Source organism: Sus scrofa, chromosome 13, assembly GCF_054392235.1.
Source record: "Sus scrofa isolate SSC_HxYL_T2T_F1_AM1 chromosome 13, Sscrofa_HxYL_maternal_Yorkshire_Landrace_v2.0, whole genome shotgun sequence".
In the NCBI taxonomy this organism is placed as follows: Eukaryota; Metazoa; Chordata; class Mammalia; order Artiodactyla; family Suidae; genus Sus; species Sus scrofa.
The window spans coordinates 124,487,406-124,508,034 of NC_139395.1; the positions used below are offsets into that span (position 1 = coordinate 124,487,406).

At 37.1% G+C, this 20,629-nt stretch overlaps 1 protein-coding gene across 24 annotated transcripts in view; it reads right to left on the bottom strand.

Moving 5' to 3' along the window:
* TNIK (TRAF2 and NCK interacting kinase) overlaps positions 1–20,629 on the bottom strand; it is a 405,867-nt gene that overhangs the window by 118,720 nt on the left and 266,518 nt on the right. For all 24 annotated transcript variants that reach the window (XM_021071173.2, XM_084990277.1, XM_084990278.1 and 21 more), the window contains exons 5-7: positions 14,205–14,315; positions 10,038–10,128; positions 8,026–8,156 (exon numbers count right to left, since the gene is read on the bottom strand). In XM_021071173.2, the coding sequence (XP_020926832.1) occupies positions 8,026–8,156; positions 10,038–10,128; positions 14,205–14,315 (333 nt within the window). The remainder of the gene's footprint in view (positions 1–8,025; positions 8,157–10,037; positions 10,129–14,204; positions 14,316–20,629) is intronic.

Consider the following 20,629-nt stretch of genomic DNA (forward strand, 5'->3'; position numbering starts at 1 on the left):
ATGTGTTTCCACTGATAATAGCAGTGTAGACGCGTGCATCATCCTTCTTACTGTACGGGGATTGGAGCTTTGTTGGAACCTCAGTAGACAGAGGCCAGGCCTCATTTGAGAGGTTATTTCTTTCTGCCATCTGAAAAGCATCCTCCCACGTGACACTCACATGACTGCCTGCACCTCAGTGACCCTACACCAGACTAGTCAGGTTGCTCTCTTCATCTTCAGCCAAGCCTCTTACCTAGAGGAGCTCTTTTCAACCTCCCTGAATAAAGCCAATTATCTGTAACCCAAGAGAATGAGTACTTGCTTTGCAGCCAGAGCACAATATTCACCCAAACCCTGCAGGAGACACCGATGCCTGCAAATCCTCAGCACCTGGGTGCAAAGTCTCATAAACAGAGTTTAGGTGAACAATAGACAACATTAACACAGATAGGGACAGAGGATGGGGGGTCGGGTAGAAGGGCTGTGTGATTTCACTGTACTTCTCTTGCTTTACTAAATTCCCAACATGACCAATTGATGTTTTAAAAAACTAGGACAGGACAGAAAGATATACAAATAAAGTTTTAAGTTCTCTCTCCACTTGCCATGGGGTAGGGGAGAATAAGACTCTAATATGTGTACTCTACTATAAGTTGCTTTGTGTACCTAATAACACTGTATCTTGGGATCTGCCCAACTTCAACAGATGCTACTTAGCCATTGCATAAATGGTTGTGTAGTATTTCAGGGGACAGATGTGCCAGTCTTTATTCAACCAACTCCCTATGAATGTGCTTTTGGCCACAGAGAACTTTCTTCCCTGAGTAGTTCTGTTAAAGCGATAAATATATAGGACTATAAAATACTTGGCAAATCCCATCCAACGGAAATGAAATTCAAGTTTAAAAAATAACAATTTAAACAGCTTAGGAATTTTGAACAGCTTTATTAATTTCGGGTCTTCTGAATGCTTATTATTAAATGAGAAAGCTTTCATTATTGCCCCACATACTTATCAGGAAAATGAAACCTTTCCTTTCACTTGAAGTGTTTTGACAGATTTTCTGAAAACAAGAAAGGCAGGGCCTCTAGGGGAAAGTGAACACACCAGGAAAATGAGATTCTGGCACTCCTCTTTAGGATAGGGGTTATTTTCAGTCACTTACTGTACCCGGTAGATATCAAACAAAACCAGGGTGTAATCAAAAGCATGACCTCTTCAGACCTCCTTCCTACAGAAGCCCTCATTTTATTGAATGGTTCCAATATACAAAAACAAAAACAAAAACAAAAACAAAAAAAAGAGAGAGAGAATTTGTGGCGGTTTCTAAAGACATTTTAGATAAATAAAATTATAAGTACTAAGTAAGAAATAATCGAATAATAAAACCAAACTATACTCTTTTGCATTTTGTCTTTATTTTAAAGAAAGGGCTTGAAAGTCCAGTGGCCTTCAAGTCATCTTTTATTCTACACGTGCCCTCTGGGAGGAAGCATCTACAGCACGTGAAGGCCCAAAGTGCTGCCATCAGTTTTCTGGGGCTGGGATAACAGCTGGGTCAAAGGGACAACCAAACACACAGGACCAAACCACTGATCTTTGACGGGGTCACAAATGAACTTTGCAGTTGAAAACAGCACATACAGATAGAGCTTGGCTGATTCCTGATGCCTAGTGGCTATTCAATACATACGTGCTGAGGTAACAAATGAATGGTTTTGAAAATCAATGTACTGTTAAGTTGTCTCCTAGGGACAGATCACAGGACAGATCACATCCCTAAGAATAGTGAACAGAAAAAAGGATAACAGGAGTTCCCGTCGTGGTGCAGTGGTTAACGAATCCGACTAGGAACCATGAGGTTGCGGGTTCGGTCCCTGCCCTTGCTCAGTGGGTTAACGATCCGGCGTTGCCGTGAGCTGTGGTGTAGGTTGCAGACGCGGCTCGGATCCTGCGTTGCTGTGGCTCTGGCGTAGGCCGGTGGCTACAGCTCCGATTCAACCCCTAGCCTGGGAACCTCCATATGCCGCAGGAGCGGCCCAAGAAATAGCAACAACAACAACAAAAGACAAAAAGACAAAAAGACAAAAAAAAAAAAAAAAAAAAAAAAAAAGAAAAAAGGATAACATATGATGTCAAGAAAGATTATTTAATGAATAGCTGCTTCTCTGATCCACAGTAAAACTGCAAAGCTGTTGAAATGAATCTTCAAAAAATCTCCAAACCCTCCCTCCTGCTTGGTCTTCCTAATCCACCTTTTTGTCATGCTCCTTCTTTATTTTACCCTGTGACGAGTGACCAGGGAAGTTCACATCCTCGCCGTGACTTCTTCCTCCTCTTATACAACCTACATTCACAACAAGTTGAACAAAGTCGTGCCAAGGTCTGAAATGACTGAGGCAGTTGAATCTATTCTCTCATCAGGATTCTTTATTTTTTACTAAGAGTTGCAGAAGTTAATTTTCAATTTATTAATGTCTCAGGATACTTTCACAGTCACACAGGGACCTTCCAGGACCTCCGGGGTCACCCTGTGCAGCATGATGTCCCCTGGGATTATTCATACACCAAGCTTGGTTCACACCTAGAGTTATTCATTAGGCTCAAGAATTTTTCACTGATCCCAAACTATATTCCTTGGCCATAATCTGAAGAAAGAGACTCAAGACATCAATTTAATTCCAAGCTTTGGCCTGCCCAGAAGGAAGTCCTCTTCTAGTTACTCCACTAAAAACAACTCAATCACAGGGATATATTTTATGCCACAGAACATAAGTCCCATATATACAATAGTCAGCCAAAATACTTAAAAGGTGAATCTAAGGTTAAAAGTTTGAGGAGTTCTTGTGGCTCAGTGGAAAAAAATCAGACTAGCCTCCATGAGGACACAGGTTCAATCCCTGGCCTCGCTCAGTGGGTTAAGGATCCGACATCGCCATGAGCTGTGCTGTAGGTCACAGACATGGCTCGGATCCTTCATTGCTGTGGCTGTGGTGTAGGCCAGCAACCTACAGATCTGATTCAACCCCTACCCTAGGAACTCCATATGCTTTGGGTATGGTCCTAAAAAGACAAAAAACCAAACCAAACAAAAAAAACCCAAAACCCAACGTTTGAAACACTCTGATTCCCCATGTTATGTTATAAAGTAGTCTGACATATCTATGGCCTAGATTTAGACTACTTAGCCTTTGTTGAGTATAACTATAGTTTTAAGAATTGCTTAAAGCCAATTATGATACACATATCTGGTCTGGGACATATATTTTGTAGTGGCTCCTCTGAAGGGGTTTTCAAATTAAATTATTTAAATGTGCTTATCATTAGCAGTTTAAATAAATGACATTTATTTTGGCAAGAGATTAATTTTTAACTTGGCAGCTGTTTTCAGCCAGATTGTTGTCAGGTTATTACAGTGACTAACTTTGAAAGAAGGAGGAAATTTACAGGAGATTATTTTGTTTTTAGACCTTCAAGCTTGCATTTCTCCAAAGAGGCAAGTGATTTTGTCAATGCTCTGAGACACTGGGTGCCAAACATTGCAATGTTTGCATCTTTGTGACCTGATTTCAATAATAACCCCACATGTGGAGAACTAAAAATGTTCTTTAAAAGAGAAATTCTTCAAATATACTCTTCAGAGGCTAGTTTGTTGGTAAATTGGATATTTATATAGGAGTGTATCATAGAGGAACAGGGTAATATATTGGGAAGAGCTCTGAACACATAGTCAGAGGATGTGGGTTCAAGCCTCTGGGAAGATCACGAAGTGGATATGCATGTGCAGAGGCCTTACGTCTCAGTTTCCACATCTGTAAGATAAGGGTATTTCAAGATAATCAGTAAAGTTCTTTGGTGAAAAGTCCATGCAACTATGCTCTTTGAAAAGATAAAAGTGACAAGCCTTTAGCTAGACTTCCTAAGAAGAAAAGAGAGAAGGCTCAAATAAAATCAGAAATGAAAGAGGAGAAGTTAAAACAAATACCATAAAAATACAAAGGATTATGAGATTACTATGGACAGCAATATGACAACAAACTGGACAACCTAAAGAAATAGACAGATTCTTAGAAGCATTTAATATTGTAATACCAAGTTATAAAGAAAAGGAAAATCTGAATAGACCAATCACTAGTAAGGATATCGAAAAAACCTCCCCCCAAACGAAAGTTCAGGACCAAGAGGCTTCACTTATGAATTCTACCAAACATTCAAGTAAGATATAATACCTATCCTTCTCAAACTCTTCCCGCAAAATTGAAGAGGGTGAAATGCTCTCTAACTTATCTGGCAAGGCCAACATTACTAAATACTAAAACCAGACAAAGACCACACTCCAAAAAGAAAATTACAGGCCAGTAGCTCTGATGAACATAGATGCAAGAATCCATCACAAAGTACTAGCAAACCAAATACAACACATTAAAAGGATCATATACTATGACCAAGTGGAATTTACTCCAGGGATGCAAGGAAAGTTTGCTATCTGGAATCAATCAATGTGATACACGATGTTAACATAATGAAGGCTAAAAATCATATGATCATCTCAAAAGATGCAGGGAAAACATTTGACAAGATTCAACATCCATTTATGATAAAACCCCTCAATAAGGTAGATATAGGAGGAACATACCCCAATGTAACAAAGGCCATATATGTCAAACCCACAGCTAATATATTCAATGGTCAAAAACTGATAGCTAGCCACCTAAAATCAAGAACAAAACAAGGATGCCCACTCACCACTCTTATTCAGCATAGTACTAGAAGGCCTAGCTAGAGCAAACAGGCAAGAGAAAGAAATGAAAGGCATCCAAACTGGAAAGGATGAAGTGAAACTCACTAAACGCTGATAACATTGGTTTTCTATTGACTGTATACATAGAAAACCCTAAAGATTCCACTAAAAAACCAGAAATAATAAAGGAATATGATGAAGTTGCAGGATCCAAAATCAAAATACAAAAATCTGATGTGTTTTTTATACACTAGCAATGAATAAGCAGAAAGAGAAACTAAGAAAACAATCTCATTTACAATCGTAACAAAAATAATAAACTACCTAGAAGTAAATTTAACCAAGGAGGTGAAACTGTTACTGAAAACCATAAGACATTGTTGAAAGAAATTGGAGAAGACACAAAGAAATGGAAAGATATTAGGTGCTCAGAGATTGGAGATATTACATTGTTAAAATGTCCATACACCTAAAATAATCTATAGAGTCAATGCAATCCTTATCAAAATCAAAAGGACTTTTTTTTTAAATATAAATAGAACAAACAATTCTAAAATTTGTATGGAACCACAAAAGATGCTGAATAGCCAAAGCAATCCTAAGAAAAAAGAATGAAGCTGGAGGTATCACATTCTCTGATTTAAAATTAGGCTACAAACTGTAGTAATCAAAACAGCATGATATTGGCAGAAAAACAGACACACAGATCAATGCAACAGATTTGAGAGACCTACAAGAAACTCACACATATCGACAACTAATTAAGACAAAGAAGCCAAGAACATATGATGGAGAAAGGACAGTCTCTTTAAAAAATGGTGTTGGGAAAACTGGACAGTCACAGGCAAAAGAATGAAATCAGATCCCCATTTTACATCACACAAAAAAATTAACTCAAAATGAATTAAAGATTTGAATGTAAGATGTACAATCATAAAACTCCTACAAGAAAAGCAAAGGCAGTATACTATTTCACATCAGTCTTAGCATATCTTTTTGGATGTCTCCTCAAGGGAAACAAAAGCCAAAATAAACAGAAGACTATATAAAACTAAAAAGCTTGTGCACAACGAAAAACCTTCCACAAAACGAAAAGACAACCTACTAAATGGGGGAAGATATTTGTGAGTCATATATCCTGTAAAGGGTTAATATCAAAAATATTAAAAAAACTCATACAACTCAGCAATAACAACAAAAATCCAAACAACCTGATTGAAAAAATGGGCAGAGGAGATGAACAGACATTATTTTCAAGGATGGCATATAGATAACCAACAGGAACAAAAAAGGATGTTTACTATCACTAATTATTAGGGAAATGCAAATAAAAACCACAATGAGATAGCACCTAATACTTGCTCAAGTGGCAGGTATCAAAACAAACAACAATAACAACAGAAAAACCCCAAGAAACAACAAGAGTTGGTGAGTATGTAAAGAAAAGGAAGCCCTTTTACACTCTTAGTGGGAATTTAAATTGGTGCAATCACTATGGAAATCAGAATTCCTTAAAAAAATTAAGAATAGGAGTTCCTGTCATGGCTCAGTGGAATCCAACTAGGAACCATGAGGTTGCTGGTTTGATCCCTGGCCTTGCTCAGTGGGTTGGGGATCCGGTGTTGCTGTGAGCTGTGGTATAGGTTGCAGACGCAGCTCAGATCCCCAGTTGCTGTGGCTCTGGCATAGGCTGGCAGCTACAGCTCCGATTGGACCTCTAGCCTGGAAACCTCCATATGCCACAGGAGCAGCCCTAGAAAAGGCAAAAAAGACAAAAAAAAAAAAAAAATTAAGAATAAAACTACCACATGATCCAGCCATTCTACTTCTGTATCTATTCAAAGAATACTAAAATGCTGTTTTGAAAAGAAGTATGCACCCCTATGTTCACTGCAGTAATATTTACAATAGCCAAGGTATGAAAACAACCTAGTTTTCATATACATAAAGTGGAATACTACTCAGCCATAAAAAGATGAAATCTTGCTATCTGTGACAACAAAGATGGATCTTGAAGCTACCATGCTAAGTAAAATAAGTCAGACAGAAAAAGTCAAATACCCTATGATTTCACCCATATGTGGAATATTAAAAAAAATAAACGAACAAACAAAACAAAAACAAACCCACAGATATGGAGAACAGATTAGTGGTTACCATAGGGGAAGGGGGTGGGAGGAGGGCAAAATGGGTAGAGGGAATGAATGGTATGGCAACAGATAGAAATGAGACTTCTGGTGGTGAGCATGCTGTAGTGTATACAGAAGTCGAATTATAATGTTGTACGTGACCAAAGTTACCTTAAGTTAAAAAAAAAAAAAAAGTCCTATTCACCTATGAAACTAGTTTAGGTACTATCAGGTTTTTCCCAAGGTTATCCTGTGGTCTACACAAAGACCACAGGGTGTCTCTCTGTTTATTGCACCATCTGGAAACCCACAGTTTCTATATCCCATTTGCCACCAATCATAAGATCTTGACTCTCAGCTGTAATTCATAACGTCATCACCTGACATTGTAGCTATCAGTATGACAATGACCCCAAATTATGTTTGATTACTGTCTAGCAGAATGGAAAAGTAAAGGGCTTCTTGAAGAAGGGGACAACTCCTACCTCTCTACTTAAACATTGTTTTGAATTTATTAGCAAATTTCCAGTTTATGCTATAAAGTAAAAGTCACAAATCAAATTTCTGTGAAATACTGCAACATGCTACAGAAACACCACAAAGTAGCTACTGACATTCCATTTGCTTTTCTCTCATTGAAAAGAAACTCTAATTATTAAACTTTGAGCAATATAGAAATTAATAAGTGATTATTTTTAATCAGAAAAAGATGATCCAAGACAACAAACTCATAAACTTGGTTTCTTTTAACATAAAGAGCTCTCAGAATATGTATATATTCTGAATATACAGAAAAATATACACAACCACTTTGCCAAAATTTTAAACTATAACCAATGAAGAAGTCTATTTTCTAATAAGAAGAGAAGTTCAAAAGAATATAGAAAGTGGATTAAACATTTTTTTACAAATAGGCAATCAGATATGATGGGTGAATTCATTAAAAAGACTCTCACTTGAATGTCATAATTTTATTTTATTTTTATTTTTTTTTAAATTTTTATTATATCTAATCACTTGTGATGAATGTCATAATTTTAAATTCAGTAATGTCTTGTAGTTTTCCCTTTGGATTATATAAATCATAAGTCCAAAGCCATGGGGGGATCCTCTATAAGTCTCAGGGTGAGATGTGAGGCAGAGCTGGAAACTTAATGAAGAAGAAGTCATACCTTGAAATCATATGTGGCATCTGGGTTTTCGTCACAGGCAATGACTTCCGGTGCCATCCAGTAGGGAGTCCCAATGAACGTATTCCTCCTGCCCACTGTTCGATCAAGCTGGGCACTGACCCCAAAGTCCACTAGTTAAGGGAAGACAAAAGAATACAGTCTATGATCTAAGGTCTTATATGGTGATAAAATGAACATGTATTTTTTTTTCCATTGTGGTAAAAATACACAATATAAAATTTACCATTTTAACCATTTTACAGCGGACACTTTTGTGGCATAAAAAACATTCACACTGTGGTGCAACCATAACCATTATCCAACTCCAAAACTTCTTCATCTTCCTCAACTGAAACTCTGTAGCCATTAAACAATAACTCTTCTTTCTCCTCTCTCCTTGTCCCTTGCAAGGGCAATTCTACTTTTTGTCTCTATGAATCTGACCACTATAGATACTTCATATAAGTGGAATCTCACAGTATTAGTCCTTTGGGGACTAGCTTACTTCACATAGCATAATGTCCTCCATGTTGCAGCATGTGTCAGAATTTCCTTCCTTTTTAAGACTGAATAACATCCCATTGTATGCAGGTGCCACACCTTGTTTATCCATTCATTTGCTGATGGGCACTTGGGTTGCTTCTTCCTTTCTACTATTGTGAATATATATTTTAAACTTCATGTATAAATGGATAAAGTGTACCAATAAGAAAAGCACAAAGGGTTATATATGGTTACAGTAGAGCTCCATGGGGGACCAAAAATAGGTGTTAAATAAAAGGGAAGCTTGGTTGCCATAAAATATAGTATTTAGAGGATACAAAGAAAGTGGTTTTTAGCTAAGTTCCTGGAATCGGGATGCTTAAATTTGCATCCTATTTCTCACAATTATTAGAGATGTGACCTAGGACTAGTAGATCAACCTCTTTGAGCTTCATTTTCCTAATCCATAAAATGAAGATGAGATTCACAAAGAGTTGCTCTGATGTTTAAGTGAGCCCATTTACGTAAAAGCATCTTGCACGAGACCTGGTGTATGATATTCTGTCAACAAGGAACTGTTAATTAGTGGTGAGTGAATATTCTGAAGACAGCTTATGTAGTCAGTACATATATAACTGCTTTCTCTACATAATGTATGCCTTTGTTTTAAAGGGGAATATTCATGAGATGAAAGTTTGGCCCCGAATGCTAACTAAGAAAAAATGGAAATTATATATTTTAACAAAAAGGCAAGTGCCAATGTTTGGGATATAAATCTAGGAGATATCTGAATCTCCTTGAAAATAAACAATCACATGGACAGTGATTGTTCTCCATGAAGACAAACTGGATGTCCTAGAGGATATCTGTCAGTGTATGCTCTTACTCATGTTCAACAGGCAGTCAAATGCATGCAGGAATGAATTCTTTATCTGGAAAATCCAGAACTTACTGTGGGAAGGACTCTAATGGACAGTACCAGAGAATAGGACTCCCTCACTGATAACTCTGGCAGATGGAAGTGGGGAATCAGTAATGCATCTAAATTGGGATACTGAGCATCCATTCTGTACAGGTACCCTAGACAATAATAAAATTGATGTAAATAGAACTCAAAACATATGGGAATATGGCAGGAATTCATTCCTCTAAATACATCCTAGTGTGGATATTTTCAATTTAAAAAATGAGCCATCATTGGTCTGCTGTAGCAGCAACAATAAAAATAAAACTACAAGATCTAGGAAACCAGTTCACAGTCAGTTTTTGCTTAAAAAACAAACACCATTATTTCTACCCATTGATTAAGCACACAGTTCTGCTCACCATTTTGTATACCAATCCCTACTCAAAGTGCTTAATCAATGGGTAGGAAATATTTTTTTCAATAGATGTTTTTCTTCCATTTTAGGTACAATGACCTCCAAATCCAGTGACAAATATACATTCATGACTTTCAAAAAAAAGAGACTTCTGAAACAATTCTACCAATTCCTGCAATTCTTAGGGCCACTGGATTCTGTTCTTACCTAGTTTAACTTCTGCATTTTCAGTCAGCAAGACATTCTGCCCTTTAATATCTCGATGAATCACTTTGTGCTGGTGCAGGTGACTCAGTCCCTGGAGAGACGGAGAGTTGAGAAGGGTTAATAAGAATATATAACCCCAGGTGCAAAATAACTATTTTGGATGTTAATGATTACCCCCTTCTCCCCTCTAAATTTAAACTCATCCAGGGATACTTTCCTTATTTGATTCATATCTTTCATGTGGTCATAATTCTAAATGCAGCACAATGTTCAATTTTTCTAAAATGCAGGCTATGGATCAATATAAACTGAAATATACAGGCAGCCCTTGCAATGCACGGTACTGTGTTAAATGAAACACTTGCATATCAGCTTTGGTCTCAGGTAACAAAGAACCACCCAAGTCATGATATGGTTCCGACATGCACATGTTTCAGCTAATAGTTCTGTGAACAGCGAGGACCACCCCGATTTGTCAATTGGGAAAAGGAACATCTACAGAGTTTGTACCGAAAACTGATTTAAATGAATCCTCCACTTTTGGGGGGGCAATCTTGAACTGAAAAGTTAAAAGTTACCTTCTGTCATACAATTTCAATTAAGCATAATAAAGCATCTCTCAGACCAGCCAAGAAAATTTCCTTTTGGTTTGAGCCAGTGTTGCACATTAGAAAAAGGAGAACAGCAATTTCCATTTCCTTTCTTGATGCTTGTCACTGGCATTTTTAGTAATTTATGATATTTATGACTTTGTGCTTATTACATAAAATAATTATTCAGTGACATCTAAACTTGACTGTGTTCTACTTCTCCATGAATTATTCTGATTTTGACTTTTTTTTTTTTTTTTTTTTTTTTTTTTTGCTTTTTAGGGCCGCACCAATGGCATATGGAAGCTCCCAGGGTAGGGGTCAGATTGGAGCGGCAGCTGCCAGCCTATGTCACAGTCACAGCAACGAAGGCTCCAAGCTGAGACCTATACCACTGCTCAGGGCGATGCTGGATCTAAAGATTTTTTTTTTTTTGTCATTTTGCCTTTTCTAGAGCCGCACCTGCAGCACATGGAGGTTCCCAGGCTAGGGGTCTAATTGGAGCTGTAGCTGCCGGCCTACACCACAGCCACAGCAACGTGGAATCTGAGCCGTGTCTGCGACCTACACCACAGCTCAGGGCAACACCGGATCCTTAACCCATTGAGCGAGGCGAGGCCAGGGATCGAACCGCAACCTCATGGTTCCTAGCTGGATTTGTTAACCACTGAGCCACGACGGGAACTCATGGAGCAAATTATCTTAATGGTTGCTAATTCAAGGTATTAGATACTCAAGTTTTGTCATTTTTTATTTATGACTGTCTGTACTTTTAATTTTTTTCTCCAAAGTAAAACCATGGTATGAAAGATGAAGTTGAAACAAAAAGAAAACAAAAAATCAAGACATCTGAATCCCCTTTTGTTGAGGAAATTCAGCATGAGAATACAAATGCCCCAATAGGTCCATGTTCATGTTTAGGAATATCAGTAAACATAAACTATAAGGCAGTTCAGTTGGAGGCACCGGTTGGGTCTTAAAAAATTATCTTTTTTATCTAGTCAGTTTGGCTTAAAGAAGGCATCAAACAGATTAAAATGTATAGTTTTCACAACATATTAACACTTCATGAATCATTAAAAGAGAGACTGAAGACAATATGAGAAAAATAATGTAGATATAGGTAGATTAGGTCACTATGCTGTTCAGCAGAAACTGGCACAATATTGTAAATCAATTATATTTTAATAATTAAAACAAACTAATTAAAAAAAAAGAGGGATTGAAGATTCCATTTCCTCTTTTATCACCAAAGTGGATGGAAGCAGATACAAGAGCACATAAGTGAGCCAGAGGTTGTATTTAATGAAATCATATGGCGCATGGAGGGTTATCTCTGAAAACTTGTTGTAGCCAGGAGAAGTTTTGGTGATCACCTTTGGGTAATTGAATATCCCTTCCAATGGGTCGCCTTATCTCAAATACCAGTATCATTTGGGAGAATGTATTGGAAAAAGGAAGAGAACCATGTTTTCATACATGTTAAAGCCAGTTGTTGAGAGATACTCATGGGGTGAAACCTCCCTGCTGCTTGTAGATCCCTGTGGATCACACAGCAGATCCCCTGGGAGTTACCCAGGAGTCTAGAAAGGCAGAGTAGGCAGAGCCAGTCCTGGACACTCAGTAGCTTATTGGTACCCACGGGGTGGTCTGGATGACTAAATAATCTGTCAGGATTTCCTGAATGGGTAAAATTCTAAATCTGAAATTCAAATGAACTTTACACAATGGTAGATCAATACTTGGAGATACATGTGAGAGGTGAAGGAGATCAGCAGCCAGACCTCACTGTTTTTCCTTCAAATTTTGTTTTTTCTGATTGAGAAATCTTTTTGCTTACTCCAAGCAAAAGGAGTAGCAGGTAATAGCCTATATTTTCTCTTAAGAGATTTATTTTTTATATCTTTAACATTTATATCCATAATCCAGCTGGAATTAATTTCTAAATATGGCATAAAGCAGGTATATATAAATATGGTATAAAACATGTTTTTATGGATAGTCAATTGATCTAGTACTACCTACTGACAAAAGCACCCTTTCCTCTGCACTGCAGCACTGCTTTTGTCATAAATTAGGTATCCATCTGAAGTGGGGCTGTGCATAAAGTCTCCATTCTGTTCTTTGGCCATTTGTCTATTCTTGTGACAATACCATTCAGCCTTAATTACTTAGAAGCTTTATAATAAATCCTGATAACTGGCAGCATAAATTCTTCAGCTTTGTTCCTCAAAATCGCCTTGGCTATTCTTGGCCTTTTGTGTTTCCATATAATGTTTTAAGAATCAGCTTGTCAAGATCCACAAATACACCTAGAGGTATTTTGATAGGCAGTTTAGCAAAATCAAGGATCAAATTGGAGAGAAATAACATTGTTACAATATTGAGCATTCTAATTCAGAGATTAGAATTAATTAATCCATTTAATAAAGGCTTCTTTAATTTTTCTGTAATGTCATAATTTTCAGTGTAGAAGTCACTCAATCTTTCTGTTTATTTTTAAGAATTTTGTTTTTTATGCTAATACAAATGTTATTTACAATCTTCATTTTCTATTTGTTTTTTGCCTAATATGGTTTGAATCAAATGAATAACATAATTTTTTAATGCCTGCCTTCCTTCCATCCATCTATCCCCAGCACATAATCTAGCTGTCAAAGGCATATCTTAGATACACCGAGCAATCTTTTATCTTTTGTTCCCTATATTAAGAAGTCAGAGCTTATAAATAAGTAAATAAATAAATAAATAATTGCCAAGAAGACCTAGTAAGAATGCTCAGTGGACATGTAATAGCCTCCTTATTAGTAGTAAGAAATAATTAAACTAGTCTAAACAAGCTAAAATGTGATCAACTTCCCTCTTCTTCCTAAACTGAACTCAGCAAATATGGCACAATTGTCTAGATTGTCTGTAGGATCTGTGGGCAAAACTGGGGAAATGGCACATTCTTGTCTAGCTGTTTTGATTGATTTTAGAGATTAAGTTGCAAGGAATTTTTTTCAAGGTAAAATCAGTTAACCTAGGTTGTATGTACTACAACGGCCGAAGTCACTACAAGACTTAAATTAGTTATAAACTTTTACAAAGGAAAAATTCAAATGAGTGATCACAATATCCTTAAATAATCCACTTTCTAAGTGGGACAGTGTTGCTGTGATCTAAAAATCAGATTTCCGGGAGTTCCCATTGTGATGCAGCAGAAATGAATCTAACTTGTAACCATGAGAACGGCGATCCCTGGCTTCGCTCAGTGGGTTAAGAATCCGGCATTGCCATGAGCTGTGGTGAAGGTCGCAGACATGGCTTGGCGCCTGTGTTGCTGTGGCTGTGGAAATCCCATAGGAAATGAATCCCAGGTGAAGAGAAATCACCCAATGTTCACCCTCCAAATCAAAGTGCACACACCCATTCAGAATGGCTCACACTTCCATTACAGAGACCACAACACACAACCACTGCCGCCATCACTGTTAGAATGATGCACTAAGGAGGTTTCTAACATGTTTATGAATTAATCAGTGCGAGGTCAGCACAGAGTTCAACACCTCCCCAGATATCCCATATTGCCACTTACTCGTAAAATCTCCCTGCAGATATATGCGATCCACTCCTCCTTCAATGTGTTACCTTTCGTGTTCTTGATCAGGTCAGTGACAGAGCCAGCGCCACAAAACTCCATCACCAACTGGCAAAGGAAGCAAACATGCCATTATTATAGTTACACTTCACAGTTTCCATGCATTAAGAAAGCATAAAGAGTCCCAGTCAGCTGCTTTGAAATGCCATTCCTGCAAAGAAAAAGTGATCATAAAACAATATATAAAAACATAAATTTTATCTTAATTTGTTCCCAAAAGAATAGAAAATAAAGATTATTTTTAATTTCCCAATTGGAAAATTATAGCTGGAAAATGAGGAAAATCTCCATATTCTAAGTATTTATTTATTTTTATTTTTTATTTTTAATTTTTGTCTTTTTTGCCATTTCTTGGGCTGCTCCTGCGGCATATGGAAGTTCCCAGGCTAGGGGTCCAATCAGAGCTGTAGCCACTGGCCTACGCCAGAGCCACAGCAACACAGGATCCGAGCCACGTTTGCAACCTATACCACAGTTCACGGTAACACCGGATCCTTAACCCACTGAGCAAGGCCAGGGATCGAACCCACAACCTCATGGTTCCTAGTCAGATTCGTTAACCACTGAGCCACGATGGGAACTCCCTAAGTATTTGTTTTAAATGAGGGTAGCTAGGTGGTTCAGATATAGTTAAGACTATCCCCTGTGTTTTTAATCTGGTGGTCAAACTCATCTTCCCTACAAAAGTTAAGGTCATTCTTTGTCTGAAAGAGCTGTGGTTGTCTAGGCAATTCCAAGTTAGAACAATAGAAGGGTGCACTGTTTATGCTATTGGTTTGGAACTGACTCTGTAAGCTGTCAGAATGAAGACTATCCACTTTTAATTAACTTCAGCAAATGTTCCCAGGAGGCTGGACATATCAAATGAATTCAATAAACAATAAGCCCCAATTTAGCACCTTTCATCCAAAAAGCTGCAAGTTCTCTATAAATATAAACTCATTACAGTACTCAGCAACTTTATAAAATAGGCAGAAAATAAACATCTCCTTTAATGGAGAAGTAGGGACTAGAAGAGGAAAAGCAATCTATCTGCTTTTACGTTCATTTTATAGGTTTAGAAAAACACATTCATTTCCATACTTTCTCTTCTTCAAAATGTTTTCAACAGAAGTCACTTTAAAAACTAATTATATGAAAAGAATTTAGAATGACTAGCAATCAATCTCTGACTTGACACTAGAAGCAGAACTAAAACAGAGCTATAATGAAATAAATAACATTGATGGTTTTGGCTTTGTCCATGTACATCCTAACATCAGCACCATGTCAGCAGGTCCTAAAAGACACCCCCCACCAAGCTGTAAAATCTTTGGGCAGAAATAATGTTCTCTTCTTATTCTGTATGCCTAGTTGAAACTCAATAAAACTCATGAAATGAGTTTCATGAATGAGTTTTCAATGTTTGTTCTGATTTACCTTCCTGTGAATTTACAAAGGGTAACGAAACCCTCCCATCTTCTCCAGGGTGTGAGTGGAAGCATAGAGATTGATTGGGAGCTTTTGTAAGGAAGTTTGAAAAGTGCCACAACAGACCATGTTCTTAGACAATAAAAACACTAAAATTATCATATATGAGAGCCAGAGTGATCAGAGACCACAGGATAATGTTAGACAGGGCTGAGGAGGTAGGAATGTAAACTGGTACAACCAGTATGGAAAACAGTATGGAGGTAACTCAGAAAATTAAAAATAGAGCTACCATATGATCCAGCAATCCCACTCTTGGGTATACATCAGGACAAAACTATAATTCAAAAAGATACATGCATCCCTATATTTATAGCAGTACTATTCACAACAGATGAATGGATTAAGATGTGATACATACATATAATGGAATACTACTCAGTCATAAAAAAGAATGAGATCATACCATTTGCAGGAAGATGGATGCAACTAGAGATAATCAAATTATATGAAGTCAGAAAGAGAGATAAATACCATATGATATTACTTATATGTGACATCTAAAATATGGCACATGTGAACCTATCTAAAAAATGGAAACAGATTCATAGACATAGAGAATGGACTTTTGGTTGTTAAGGGGTAGGAAGGGAGTGGACTGGATTGGGAGTTTGAGGTTAGTAGATGCAAACTATTAAATTTAGAATGGATAAGCAATGAGGTCCTACTGTACAACACAGGGAAATATATCCAACCTCTTGGGATAGACCAAGATAATATAATAAAAAGAATACATTCATACATACATATATACTGGGTCACTTTGCTGTGGCCCACTTTGCTATGCTGGGTCTCAGCAGAAATTGGCACAACATTGTAAATTGACTACACTTACATAAAAAAAAATAAATAAAAGGTAAAAAAATGAAAAGACTGAGGAATCAACTTCAAGAAGTTCTCACTAATTCAAGATGGAATAATTTGAACATCAATAAGAGTAATAACTGCAATGTCTTGAAACACCTTAAATATGCTTAATTATGTGCATTAATAAAGATATCCCTCAAAAAGAATATAATTGACACTGTTTAAAGGAAAGGAAGAACCAACTTTTTATTTGAGTCTGGTAAATAAAGGGAAAAAAAATCAAGAATTTATCCTGTATTTCTTACACAGGTTTGACCAGGGAGTGATTAAATAATAAAAGAGGTAAAAGCACCAAAAGCAAATATTCCATTCCTGATGTATGAAGAATACACAGTAGAATTAGAATATCACTATTTTACAATAGTGTTTTAAACTAACAGATTCAGGCACTGATCACTAGTGGTTGTTAACATAAAATAAAAAAAGAAAGAATGAAATACCCAGCTATGATTTTTTTTCTTGATTAGAACAACACAGCATCACCTAAGGAGGAAACTTGTCAAAAACAAAATAAAACAAAACAAAAACCCAAACCTAAATCTGACCAAGCCTCTAGTTCCAGTTACCAATTTATAGGAAATTTAGAGGATTGAGGAACATATTACATCATGAGGATATGATCAACATACCCTAGAATAGAAAACTCCAAGGGTAAAAGGCCCATTTGCTTTAACAAATATATTCCAAAAGGGGGGAAAAAAGATGGAGCATAGGTCTTCAGATTTAAAAACACTTAAAAATATACTAACAAATTTCAATGGATGCAACTTATCTAGATACCAATTCTTTTTTAAGAGCTGATAAAATTTTTGAGACAATCTAGAGTCTAGATATTTGCTGATACTAAGGAAATATGGTTGACATTTTTTAAAAGTGTGACTATAGTACTGTGATTATGTGATAAAATGGTCTTATATTTTATAGAAGCACACTGTCTCTACTACAAATAGTGCTGGGTCAACTGGATAGCCACATGAAAAGAATGATGTTAACCCCTCACCTCATACCACATACAAAAAATTATCTCAAAATGGATCAAAGACTGAAATATAAGAACTAGAAGTATAAAATTCTCAGGAGAGAACACAGGATAAATTTCTATGATAATGGTTTCTTAACTATGACAACAAAAGCACAGACAAGGAGTTCTCACTGTAGTGCAGCAGGTTAAGGATTCAGCATTGCTGCAGCTGTGGTATAGGTCACAGCTGAAGCTCAGATTTAATCCCTGGCCTAGGAAGTTCCATGTGCCACAGATGTAGCCAAAGAAAAATGCACAAACAACAAAAGAAAGAGACAGATTGGATTTCATCAACATTAAATTTTTTTGTATCAAAGGACACTATCAAGATAGTGAATTGACAACCCACAGAATGGGAAAAATATCTGCAAATCATATATGTAGGAAGGGTCTAGTATCCAGAATATATTAAAAAAAAAAAAACTCTTATGACTCTATGACAAAAATATAAATAATACAATTTTAAAATGGGCCAAACATTTGAATAGACATTTCTCCAAAGATACACAAATGACTAACAATCACATGAAAAGATGCTCAACAGCAATAGTCATTGGGAAAATGAAAGCAAAACACATTGGGATACCACTTCACACCCTCTAAGATGACTGGTTCAAAAAAAGAAAAAGCAGAAAATAAATTGTTGGTAAGAATGTGGAGAAATTGGAAACATCCTACATTGCTGGAGGGAATATAAACTGGCAAACTGTTTGATGGTTCCTCAACAAGTTAAAACACAGAAATACCATATACATGACCTAGCAATTCCACTTCTAGGTATATACCCCTAAAAGACTGAAAACTGGTGTTCAAACAAAAACTTGCATATGAATGTTCAGCAACAGGGCTCACTATATACAAAAGGTGGAAATAACCAAATTGTCCATCATTACATGAATAAACAAAATATGGGTATATCCATACAACAGAGTACCAGTGAGCTATGAAAAGGAATGAAGTACTGATGCAACATGGATGATACAGTATGGATGAATCTTGGAAACATTATGCTAATTGAAAGAAGGCAGAGGAAAAAAGCCATACATTGTATGAATCCTTTCACAGAAATATTCAGAATAGGCAAGTCTTTGGAGATGAAACCAACCACTAGGCTACCAAGCACTTGCCTTAATGGGTACACAGTTTCCTTTTGGGGTGATGATAAAGTTTTGGAACTAGACAGAGGTATGGTTGCACAACACTGTGTACTTAATCTCACTGAATTATACTTTTTAAAAGTATTAAAATGGTAAATTGCATGCTATGTGTATTTTATTAGCATTAAAAAAGGTGATGAGATTTTTTTTCAAAATAACAGAAGGGAAGAAACAGAAGGGCATGTAGATGGGGCATGGTTGACTACTGACTGAAGACAGTTGGAGCTAGTTTGGGGCACATTATATTGTTCTGTCTACTTCTGTGTGTTTGGGGAATTCACTAAAAATACAATGTTAAAGAAAATCCCATTTATGTATATCATGGTTTAGCAGCTGTAGGAAGGGCCAAAGAAACATCCTTGGGTAGAAAGAAAAGAACACTTTCTCCAGTGAGCAAAACATGTTTGCGCCCCTTCTCCAAATCCCATTTTGAAAAACAGAGACCAGACCTCCTACAAATTTATCGATGGTGCCTGTATCAGCTGGAGAAAATGCCCCACCATTGAGCTCTACTGGGCCATGTAATTACAGTTCCCAAGGAGAGCAATGGAAGCCCAGTGACTCCAGTCTTTCAAAATTAGATTGGACAAAACACTTTCAGATATTCAGGAGGAAACAATCCTGCTATAGCTGGGCACTAATGTCAGTGATTTCTATAATTTGATTCGCCATTCAGCTCCAGCTGAAGGCTGCTAAATTCTTTTCATCTCACTATGGAACAAAATGATTGTTAAATTATATAATGGGATTTTTTTTTTTAAGAAAAAGAAAGAAAGAAACCAGCATTTGCTAGCAATCGGTTCCTGCAGCCACACAGCAACACTGATAATTACTGCCACTGCACAGCAGGGACCTACCCTCACCACAAGTAACCTCATCACATTAATAAACAGAAACAGGGCTCAACATGCCAAGCCCAGCAGCGATAAGTCAATAACTTCACATCTCACAAGCAAGAAATAATGCATCATTAATATTCTCCAGGAAAGAAAGTCCTCAAAGAATTGATACTAGGGCAACAATACTTGCTAACACTTACAGAGGAGTTGCCATGTGCCATGCACTGGGCTAAGTGATTTGCAGTTATTATTCCATTAATCCTCTTTCTCTTTAATTCCCTTCTCTTTCTTTCTTTGGAAATGCTTATCCATGGTCTATATACTCATTAAGTAGCTAAAGCAGGGTTGAAAGCATCATGCTTTCTCAAGTAGTAGCCATCTGACCTTGGGCATGTCCCCTAACCCCACTGGGCTCAGCACCCCACCACCATCATTATAAAAACAAGATAAAATCATCAGCCTTATATGTTTGGTGTGAACATTAATTGTGTCTCTGAATGTAAATCTTCTAGTAGCCAGAAATCTCTATGTATCACTTATCCATTCTTTGGTCTGTTTGCATTTCTAAAAAAAGCTTCCAACTTGGAAGACAGCATTAACAGTTCCCCAAGACCTACTTCCCTCTGATGGTGAGAAAGCAGCTGAAAGGGCACCTATAAAGGGCACTGGGCCCGTGTGCTTCTAAAACTTCCATTCATGAAAGAACACCAAGGACACATGTCTTTTTTTTCGAGCTCGTGTCACACAGCAAGAAGACTCCGTGGTACATTCCAGGACACTGGATCTTTTTATTTGGAAAGTCAGATGATGGTGGAAGAGGTTTAAAAAGAATCTTACATTTGAAATTCTCACTCAACATTACCTACATAATTGGGTCAGAAAATTAAATACACCTGTATGTCACTTAGGAAGCGAGGAGGAAGGTTAAGTTGAAGGTGAGGATGAACCTGTGCTCGGGCACCACGGGGGCTGGGCCTGGGCGCCGATCTGGAACAATGTCAAGGAGGA